This window comes from Solanum stenotomum, chromosome 7 (assembly GCF_019186545.1).
Source record: "Solanum stenotomum isolate F172 chromosome 7, ASM1918654v1, whole genome shotgun sequence".
Classification (NCBI taxonomy): Eukaryota; Viridiplantae; Streptophyta; class Magnoliopsida; order Solanales; family Solanaceae; genus Solanum; species Solanum stenotomum.
The window spans coordinates 44,959,907-44,971,643 of NC_064288.1; the positions used below are offsets into that span (position 1 = coordinate 44,959,907).

The following is an 11,737-nucleotide window of genomic DNA, read 5'->3' on the forward strand; positions in this document are numbered from 1 at the left end:
TCTTTGACTATTTGCTAATATTTGTTGAACTGTTTTACCTCATATGTGCATTATTTGCTTAAATTGTGATATCAACTGTCATCGCATGCATATCATTTATTCCGTCAAATGACATTTTTTTTCTTTATTTCACTTAAAGGACGATTATGCGGGCCGCAGTCGTTCGTTAACCAATTGTTCTCGGGGTACCCTGGCGAATGTAGTTGGCCACTGGATGGTCAACGGTCGCTAACTGCTCCAACTCAAGTTGTCCGCTTGGGTCACCAGTCCACTTCAAATAAACCCCACTCTTAGTAAAGACTAGTGTAGAGCCAAACTAAATCCAAATTTAGCGCATTTGAACTAAGTTGACCCAACACTCAATGACGTGTTTGGGCCTATTAGAAGTCCACATTGTGTCTATTTGGCTCATTGGTCAATAAAAGACAATCATGCTTATGTGTTTAAATTTGAAGGATGTATACGCCATTTAGCAAACCATTGTCTCTTGGGCTTGAGTTTTAATCGTTTGTTCGAGTCGAAGAAGGATCAAATTATCATAGCATCCAAAAGCGTGGACATTCGAAGATGACAAGAAATCAAGAACATATGATCTTTCCTTGGAAGCATAGACTAGGATTGAACCCTTATGCGGGACTGATAGTTTGTATCCCATTTCCCCTATTATGTATCCCTATTTAGTTTATTCGTAAAACTTGTATAAATTTGGGTTTTGGGGCAATGGAATGTTTCAAATGATGACATACATCCTTCAATTCGATAGACCCACCTTTGGCATAAAAAGGTCACAAGTTTAGGGCGCGATATAAACTGTTTCTGTGTTGCTTGATATAATTGTTTTGTGTTGTGATGTGTCACTTTGTCTAAAGCAGAATTAATCCACTCTTGTTTCTTAGAGCACTCTAAGCATATATTAAAATCCACAACAACAAAGTCCGTCCAAATTACTTTTGAAGTGTTGTCCAAGTTTCTCAAAAATATATAAATCTTCTACTCCAAAAATCTCCTAAGTTTTCATTCGTCCATCACAGGAAGGTCGATTTGCTAGAATGTCTGGAAAAAGTGTCAATGCACCAATCTCACCCATTGCTTTGGTTAGTGATAAAGAAACTGAAGAGTCAATGTTCAGAAAATTTGTCGAGACTAAAGAAAGGATAGCTGCAGCCAAAAGGAGACTTGCAATACTGGACCAAATTGAATGGATGCTACGAGAGAGAATTATTGAGGTTGACATGGAAACAGCCTCGGTGAAAAGAAAGATTGCAAAAATTGATCAAGAGATAATTAATATCACTAAAGCGTCTGCAAGGATCCTTGAAATTGAACGAGACATTAAGGAACTAAATTTTGGGAATGCTCCCTCCATGAGGGGAAAAGGTAAAACAAAAGTAGGTTCAGATGACGAGAGCATCGGATCGTCACCCTACAGTTGAAGAAGAAGGAAAGAAACCTTTGGGTAGATTTAGGTTCATGTAATACTTCTCTTATGTTTTTCATGTTGTTTTTAAATTTTTATTGTAATCAAAAACTACGCGAGACTTGATCCCATAGGGGGTACGTAGGAAGCTCTTTTCGAGCCTAGCCTTTCTATCAATTTTGGGAAGGGTACGTTTAGGTTATCTTATGTAATTCGAACTACGTCGGGCCTGATTTCCTTGGTGGATACGTAGGCAGCCTACTTAAGGCTCGGTCCCTATCTTTTCAATTTTATTCTCCCTTATTAGTGAATGATTCTGAAGACTTTCACCTACAAAAGCATATGAGTGGAAGAAATTAGCAAGATTCTATATAAGTCGACCTTTCCAATTCAATTGCAAGAAAAATTTCTTTTACATTTGAGTCCTCCCGTCCACCCAAAATATTTTCGTGGATTAATCTGCTTGAAGCAAAATGACACTTGTGTGTTTATTTTTATGTCATCTTATTTGCACATCTCGTTAAAAACAAAAACTAACACATATGTCTTTTGAGTTGTTGTTCTCTACAGGTAAAAACTGATCTGTGTTGAAATCAAACTGGCTGACCATCCCTACTTTACAAGATCTAAAGTAATCATAACATCCTTCCCTGATCATTCTCTGGAGAAAGGCAAGAGCAAAATGATTGGTACTTCTGAAGAAACGGGAATAGTGGACGTGACCATCAGAAATGCTGAACTCGCTGATCAGAGTGAGTTGATCTCTCAGTTAATGCAACGAATTGCAGATATGCAGGAAGAGCTTCAACAGACCAAAGATCTGGCCAAACTGGCCATTGCATCGAATGAACCCCTTCTTGAAACTAGAAGACCTCCTCCTCCTTTTCCATCACTGAGTTCCCCATTACCCAACTATTTCCCTACCCATACCACATGACCAATCACTTCCATCCCTAATCCTCATACCATCGACTTAACTGTATCCAACGCTCCTTATGCCAGCACTTCCTACCAAACACCACCACCATTACCAAATCCGAACCAAGCACCTAACACTAATCACTCCCAAAACTTCATGCCAACCTATCAAATCCCAGTCCCAGTCCCCAATAATCCAAATGTTTTGCCTAGCCTGCCTACACACCCTTCCGTAACATTCCAAACTCCACCAGTCTATACAATCTCTGAGCCATGTCCTAGCTTTCCAGTTCAACCGGAGCTTGATCACTATGAAGAAATGGAGAAGGAGTGGAGGTTGAGAGAAGAAAAGCGTGAACAAGAGATGAATGTTATGAAGGATGCCATCTCCGAGGCAGTAAAAAGTGTCCAATCTTCGAGGAAGATAACAGGACTTGAGTATGAGGACCTTTGCATGCACCCTGACTTGGAAATACCCGAAGGTTATAAAATTCCAAAATTTGAAACCTTCAATGGTATTGGCAATCCCATGGCTCACCTACGAGCTTATTGTGACAAACTCGTGGGTATCGGGAAAAATGATGCATTGATTATGAGGTTGTTTAGTCGAAGCCTCAGCGGGGAGGCGTTAGAATGGTTCACATCTCAAGAACTCCGTCAGTGGTCTACATGGGGGGCTCTGGCCAAAGATTTCTTGGAGAGATTCCAGTTTAATGTCGAAGCTGTCCCTGACAGATATTATTTGGAAAAGATCAAGCAAAAGTCCACGGAGGACTATCGTGAATATGCGTGCCGCTGGAGGAAAGAAGCTGCAAAGGTACAACCTGTGATGACTGAAAATGAAATAACCTCTGCTTTTATTCGAGCTCAGGAGCCCGAGTATTATGAAAGGATGTTGCCTATGATGGGACAGAAGTTTTCGAAGCTTATCAGAATGGGAGAGGCAATAGAAGATGGCCTCAAGTCTGGAAAGGTTACAAGTCTCACTGCCTTGCAGGCCGCCAACAAATCCTCACCATCCATGGCCACAGGATTCGCTAGGAAAAAGAAAGAGGACGTGTCTGCTATATCTTTTAGCCCGAGGCCAAGGCCGCAAATGTATTTTGGGTCTGGTTCTGCCATTGGAAACTCCAACCGATTCCCCACCTCAAATATTTACCCATCATCTCCACAAGCTCCAATCCCAATCTACTATGCACAACAGAACTACCAAGCACCACCGCCCATCTACCAAAATCAACCACTAAGCTACCAAAATATACTACCAAATCACCAAGCCAATGCACCAGTCTACCAAAATCCCGGACCAAACAACCCAAATGCCAATAATCTACCCTGTCCTAACCTCGAAAGAAAGCCTCCTAGAGTTTTCACCCCTTTGGTAGAAACACGTACCCAACTCTTTGAGCGTCTAAGAGCGGCAGGATTGATCCAACCAGTAGACGCAAGGGCAATTAATCCCACAACAAAGTTCTTTCGAGCAGATCAACGTTGTGCGTACCATTCTAGAGGGGTAGGACATGATACAGAAGCATGTATCAATCTGAAACATAAGATTCAAGACTTGATCGATAACAGGGTCATCACTCTCCAAGCCCCTGCCCCCAATGTGAACCTTAACCCATTGCCGAATCACGAAGGAGCTACCATCAACATGATTGAAAAAGACGAAGATTGGCTTGCTAATGGGACTATCGGTGAAGCAGTTGTCAACTCACTTATACNCCCATTGCTGAATCACGAAGGAGCTACCATCAACATGATTGAAAAAGACGAAGATTGGCTTGCTAATGGGACTATCGGTGAAGCAGTTGTCAACTCACTTATACCAACAGTGGCCTCATTGACCATAAAGGCCCGCCCAGAGTTTGTTGTAATAACTGCACCTCATCAGGCATTTGCTTTGGTGAAGGAAAGAAGCAATGAGCAGTTCGAAGAAAAGTTTGTTGTCCAGGCGGCCACCGCACAAGGGATGACACGCTCTGGAAGATGCTACATTCCAGAAGAACTAACTCAAGAGATACGAAGAAAGGAGAACCAGAAAAGGCCGATCACAGAGGGTGAGGCTGAAGAGTTTTGGCGAAGAATGCAGCCCAAGGAGTATTCCATTGTCAAGCATTTAGAGAAGACTCCCGCTCAAATTTCTATTTGGGCTCTATTAATGAGTTCTGAGTACTATCGAAAAGCACTGTTGAAGGTATTTGATGAAGCATATGTGCCGACGGAAACAAGTGGTGAGAATCTGGCCACCATGGTAAGTCATGTCATTGGGAGTCATCAAATCTCTTTCCGAGAAGAGGAGTTGCCACTTGAAGGGGTTATGCACAACCGTGCCTTGTATATCACTGTCAAATGCAGGGACAAGTTTGTAGCTCGAGTATTGATTGATAATGGCTCAGGGCTCAATATCTGCCCATTATCAACCCTGACTCAACTAAAATATGATGTAGGAAAAATCCGTCAAAGTCACATGAATGTAAGGGCGTTTGATGGTTCGCAAAGAGAGACCATGGGGAAATAGACCTGTGTATCCAAATGGGGCCTGCAGAATTTGTCACTGAATTCCAGGTGATGGATATATCTACAAGTTACAACTTATTGCTAGGAAGACCATGGATCCATGCTGTTGGAGCAGTTCCATCCACATTGCATCAGCTTTTGAAGTTCAACTGGGAGGACCATCAAATTGTCATCCATGGTGAAGGGAATAATCATAGTTACCCTGGCTTCTCCATTCCAGTTATTGAAGAGTCTTCTCAGGGTACTGACTTTCACATGGTGGAGATAATGAATGCTGCTTTTGAAGACACGACACTACAAGTACCAATGCCGCAAGTGTATAAAATGTTAGCTGCAACTATGCTGAGAAGTGGTTTTGAACCTGGGCGTGGGTTAGGCAAGAATTTGGATGGCATATCTGAACCTCTTCCTATACCACTTCAAAATTTCTGATTCGGTGTCGGTTTTACCCCAACGGAGGAAGAATTGTTTGAAGCAGAAATAAGGAAGAAACATGACTATGATATACCGAAGCCTATTCCAGCATTGTACCAGTCATTAGTTGCTAAAGCTTTAGAGCTTGAGATTGATGGTCTAGTGGAAGGGATGGGAAGATTGTTTGATGAAGAAGATTGTGATGTGATCTCGGTAGAATGCACAACAACACCCACCATCCGAGATGCCGAACCTGGAGAGATGTTGCAGAATTGGATGGCCACTCCACTTATGATCCATCGAATAGCTTGGTAGACAAAGACAAGATTTGAAGTTTATTTTTGAAAATCGGTGTTGTTCGGACGAGGCCCGAAACCACCATTTATGTCACTTTATTTTTCATAGTAATGTTTAAAAAGGAAATGACTCATGAATCATGACCAAAGTTTGTACGCCTTTTAAAATTTCAATGAAAGCCTCGTTTATTTTAAATTGATTATCTTTTCATTGCGAATTATTCTGCAACAAATACATTTAAACTCTTTCTATCTAACATGGTTGATTTGTTGTTCTTTTCAGTAAAAATGAATTTAAACCTGCCAATGTCATGATATGTCACGAACACGGCGAACCAAGTAAGGTCTATGAAGATGAATGTGAAGAATATGATGAGGAAACTATGATTCCTGAACATCTTACCGAGGACTTGAGGCACCTTGAAGACAATAAAAAGCCCAACTTGGATGAAACAGAGACAGTAAACTTGGGAGATGAGGAGTCGATCAGAGAAACCCGAGTCGGTGTCCATTTAGCAGCAACAGAAAGAGAAGAATTGGTCAAGCTGCTCAGACAATACATCGATGTGTTTGCCTGGTCTTATGATGATATGCCAAGGTTAAGCACTGATATTGTTTCCCATAAGCTGCCTATCAATTCAGAGTACTGTCCAGTAAAGCAGAAAACCAGAAAGTTCAAGCCCGATATGAGTTTAAGGATAAAGAAGGAGGTCATGAAGCAGATCGAATCAAAAGTCGTTGAAGTGACCAAGTATCCCACTTGGTTGGCTAACATTGTTCTAGTGGCAAAGAAAGATGGAAAAATCAGGATATGTGTGGATTATCGGGATCTCAACAAAGCAAGTCCGAAAGATAATTTCCCTTTGCCAAACATCCACATACTCATCGATAATTGTGCTAAGCATGAGCTGCAATCTTTTGTAGATTGCTTTGCAGGATACCACCAGATTCTAATGGATGAAGAAGATGCAGAAAAAACAGCATTTATCACACCTTGGGGAGTCTACCATTATCGAGTAATGCCGTTCGGCCTCAAGAATGCTGGAGCCACTTACATGAGAGCTATGACCACCATTTTCCATGATATGATCCACAAAGAAATTGAGGTGTATGTGGACGATGTCATCATCAAATCCCGCGAGAGTTCGGATCACCAGACACACTTGGAAAAGTTCTTTAACAGGTTACGTAGGTATGATTTGAAGTTGAACCCAGCCAAATGTGCATTCGGAGTACCTGCAGGGAAGTTACTCGGATTCATAGTTAGCAGAAAAGGTATCGAGCTTGATCCTTCCAAGATCAAGGCAATTCAAGACTTACCCCCTCCAAAGACTAAGAAGGAAGTAATGAGTTTTCTGGGGAGACTAAATTACATTAGTCGATTCATAGCTCAATCAACGGTGATATGTGAGCCCATATTCAAGTTACTACGAAAAGATGCACCAACCAAATGGACCGAAGAATGTCAGAAGGCTTTTGACACCATCAAGAGTTATCTTTCGAATCCACCAGTGTTGGTGCCACCACGTGCAGGGAGTCTTTTGCTATTGTATTTATCCGTCTCTGACAATGCATTCGGGTGTATGTTCGGACAACATGATAAGATCGGAAGAAAGGAGAGAGCTATATACTATTTGAGCAAGAAGTTCACATCTTATGAGACTCGTTACACCCTTTTAGAGAGAACTTGTTGTGCTTTGACTTGGGTTGCTCAGAAATTGAGATATTATTTGTCGGCTTATACAACACATCTCATTTCAAGGATGGACCCGCTCAAGTATATATTTCAGAAAGCAATGCCCACAGGAAAGCTAGCCAAATGGCAAATGTTGTTGAGTGAGTTCGATATTGTGTACATGACTCAGAAAGCAATCAAGGGGCAAGCCTTGGCCGATCACCTTGCCGAAAACCCAGTAGATGAAGGATATGAACCACTTAGAACATATTTCCCTGATGAAGAAGTATTGTTTGTAGGGGAAGACATATCAGAATCATATCCCGGGTGGAGAATGTTCTTTGATGGAGCAGTAAACTCTATAGGATCAGGAATTGGAGCAGTGTTGATATCTGAATCGGGGCAACATTATCCAGCAACAGCATAGCTTAGATTCCGATGCACTAATAACATGGCTGAGTATGAAGCGTGTATTCTTGGCATTAGAATGGCTCTTGACATGAATGTTCAAGAATTACTGATAATTGGTGATTCAGACTTGTTGATTCATCAAGTTCAAGGAGAATGGGCGGTGAAGAATCCTAAAATCTTACCATACGTACAATTGGTACAAGGATTATGCAAAAGATTTAGGAAGACCGAGTTTAGACACACACCGAGAATAAGAACAAGCTTGCTGACGCCCTTGCAACCATATCATCCATGATACAACATCCAGAAAAGAGTTATATCGATCCAATTGAGATAGTTTTAAAAGAACAACCAGCACATTGTTCACATGTGGAAGCAGAATGGGATGGGAATCCATGGTATATCGATGTGAAAAAGTACTTAGAGGCTGGCAAATATCCAGAAAAAGCAACAAGTATTCAAAAAAAAACAATCCGAAGAATGGCAAACAACTTCTTCTTGAATGGAGAAGTTCTTTATAAGAGGACACCCGATCTGGGATTACTGAGATGTGTAGATGCTGTAGAAGCCACAAAATTGCTTGAAGAAGTGCACGCTGGAGTGTGTGGGACACACATGAACGGGTTTACATTAGCAAAAAAAATCTTAAAGGCGGGATACTTCTGGATGAATATGGAAAATGATTGTGGTCGATTTGTCCAAAAATGTCATAAATGCCAGGTACACGGAAATCTGATCAAGGTACCACCCCACGAGCTCAATGCGATGAGTTCCCCTTGGCCATTTGCAGCCTGGGGCATGGATGTTATTGGACTGATTAAGCCTGCTGCTTCCAATGGTCATAGGTTCATTTTGGTCGCCATTGATTACTTCACAAAGTGGGTCGAAGCTGCTTCCTACAAAGCTGTGACAAAGAAAGTTGTGGCCGATTTTGTTCGCAACAATTTGATATGTCGTTTTGGAGTTCCAGAGTCTATCATCACAGACAACGGAGCAAATCTGAATAGTCACTTGATGAAAGAGATATATGAACAATTCAAAATTACCCATCGCAATTCAACTGCATATCGCCCTCAGATGAATGGAGCTGTGGAAGCTGCTAATAAGAACATCAAGAGGATACTGAGAAAGATGATTGACAACTACAAATGTTGGCATGAAAATTTGCCTTATACTTTGCTAGGCTACCGCACCACAATCCGAACCTCAACTGGAGCAACTCCTTACCTATTGGTATACGGAACAGAAGCAGTGATACCAGCTGAAGTTGAGATACCATCTTTAACGATTATTCAGGAAGCTGGATTGAGCGATGCCGAATGGATTCGTGATCGATATGAGCAATTGGCATTGATTGATGAGAAAAGAATGAGTGTTGTTTGTCATTACGAGCTGTATCAACAGAGAATGACTCGTGCTTTCAACAAGAAAGTAAGAGTTCAAACATTTGAGGTAGGCCAATTGGTATTGAAACGCATTTTCCCTCATCAAGACGAATACAAAGGGAAGTTTGCACCTAACTGGCAAGGACCGTATGTCATCCACAAAGTACTATCAAGAGGAGCTTTGGTTCTAGCAGAGATGGACGGTCAGGTGTGGCGAAAAGCTATCAATTCAGATGCCGTCAAGAGATATTACATTTGAAGGATGATACTTCTTTCCTTTATTTTCCTTGTAATTGCAGTTTGTTTGTAATCATTGTTGCATTTATGTTTTGAAACATTCCCCTTGTACCTGAACTACGTTCGACCTGAATTCTCAAGAATGAGATACGTAGGCGGCCTATGTCGGCCTCGGTCGTTTCCTTATCAAATTTTCTATTTTTTGTCACTTCTCGAGATGGGAACTACGTTTGACCTGATTCCTGTCTCAACGGGATACGTAGGCGCCACAAGGGTTCGGTCATATTCCCAATAAGATTTCCATTTCCCCTCATATTGGAAACTGGGACAGAATTTTTGAGAGGACCTCAAAAATTCTACAAGAAGAGTCATTTTCTACAAATAAGAGTCAAGGATCATATCGAAATGTGCAACTAGAAATAATTTTAAGAAGATCTCAAATTCAAGACTCCAGTGATCATCATCAAATTTGTTTTTGAAATATCTAACTGGGACAGAATTTTTGAGAAGGACCTCAAAAATTCCATCAAGGATACTCGGGCCTTCGAAGTCAACTTCAATTGCCTCAAATTGACGTGTTCTTAAAGGGCTTTAAGTTGCCAGCAAGCTACCTATCATATCAAAATCTGAGACAAAGGGTTTTGTTCGTGTCGTGCATATCGTGACAGTTAATTGGCAGATATTTTCTTTAAAACTATTTTTCAAAACTTCATGCCTAGCAAATGTTTTAATCTAAATATGATTTTTTTTCTTTTGTCTCCTGCGATTCCTTGGATCTACCAGACAAACTGCTAGAGATAACGAGACCAGGAGCAAGGCGACTTCAACACAGATCAGTGTTCCAAAACTAACATATTTTTGTGGATGCAGGGTATAATAAGATCATCAAAGGAGCTATATTTGCCAACCAACTAGCTCAGGAGAACATATCCAGCAAATGTCTTATAGTGAGTGTAACATTTCTGCTTGACCAAAGAGATATTGATGAAAGACGACATTCATAGTCAAAGTCATTCATATTCAAAATGCCAAGAGGGCATTTATATTCAAAATCGCCGAGAGGGCCATTGCATATTTAAGCCACCAAGAGGGACATTGCATATTAAAATTGTCAAGAGGGCCATTCATAATCAAATTGCCAAAAGGGCCATCATATTCAAAATGCCAAGAAGGCCATTGCATATCAAAATGCCAAGAGGGCATTTATATTCAAAATTGCCGAGAGGGCCATTGCATATTTAAGCCACCAAGAGGGACATTGCATATTAAAATTGCCAAGAGGGCCATTCATAATCAAATTGCCAAAAGGGCCATCATATTCAAAATGCCAAGAAGGCCATTGCATATCAAAATGCCAAGAGGGCATTTATATTCAAAATCGCCGAGAGGGCCATTGCATATTTAAGCCGCCAATAGGGACATTGCATATCAAACTGCCGAGAGGGCCATTGCATATTCAAAATGCCGAGAGGGCCATCGCATATTAAATTGCCAAGAGGGCCATTGCATATTCAAAATGCCGAGAGGGACATCGCATATTAAATTACCAAGAGGGCCATTCATATTCAAATTGCCGAGAGGGCCATTCATATTCAAATTGCCGAGAAAGCCATTCATATTCAAATTGCTGAGAGGGCCATTCATATTCAAATTGCCGAGAGGGCCATTCATATTCAAATTGCCGAGAAGGCCATTCATATTCAAATTGCTGAGAAGGTCATTCATATTCAAATTGCCGAAAGGGCCATTCATATTCAAATTGCCAAGAAGGCCATTCGTATTCAAATTGCCGAGAAGGCCATTCATATTCAAATTGCCGAGAAGGCTATTTATATTCAAATTACCGAGAGGGCTATTCATATTTAAATTGCCGAGAGGGCCATTCATATTCATACCGCCGAGAGGGCCATCACATTCAGACCGCCAAGAGGGCGATCACATTCAGACCACCAAGAGAACCATCAACATATTACATTAGTCTATTTTGCTACTTCAATATTAAAAGAAGAGTACAGTGAAGAGTCATGTCGCAAATATGAGACACATGCTTTATTTGCTTTATGTCAGACTGAAAGAAGTTGACGTTAAATATTCAAAGAGAACAATTAAGTGCCAACATGGTAAATGACACTATCTCTCCATTTGAATTATATTTTACACTAATGAGTTTTATGTCAGTCTTTGACGAGAGCATCCGAGAGGATGAATACTCAAATCAAACCACATGTGCGGACGACATAAAAAAATGATGCGGCATAACGTGGAACTTTTACTTAGCAGCGAACTGGGACATAGTCCAAAGAGGAGTGCCAAACTCTTAGGGCGCGAGCAGAGGAGCGAACTCCACCACAATCAAACCACACCCCTACCAGAAGGCATGTGAGTTTTTTCTTTAAGTTTCCTGGTTTCAATTTCGCATTCGAAAATTTTGGGTCTCTACCGGAAGCAGCTTTCCATTCTGAGT

The 11,737-nt window shown here is 41.0% G+C and overlaps 1 protein-coding gene across 1 annotated transcript; it reads left to right on the forward strand.

Moving 5' to 3' along the window:
- The first annotated feature begins 2,492 nt into the window (after nt 1-2,492).
- LOC125869941 (uncharacterized) lies at nt 2,493-4,856 on the forward strand. Its single transcript, XM_049550332.1, has one exon. The coding sequence runs from the start codon at nt 2,493-2,495 to the stop codon at nt 4,854-4,856; it is 2,364 nt and encodes a 787-aa protein (XP_049406289.1).
- The last annotated feature ends 6,881 nt before the right edge of the window (nt 4,857-11,737 follow it).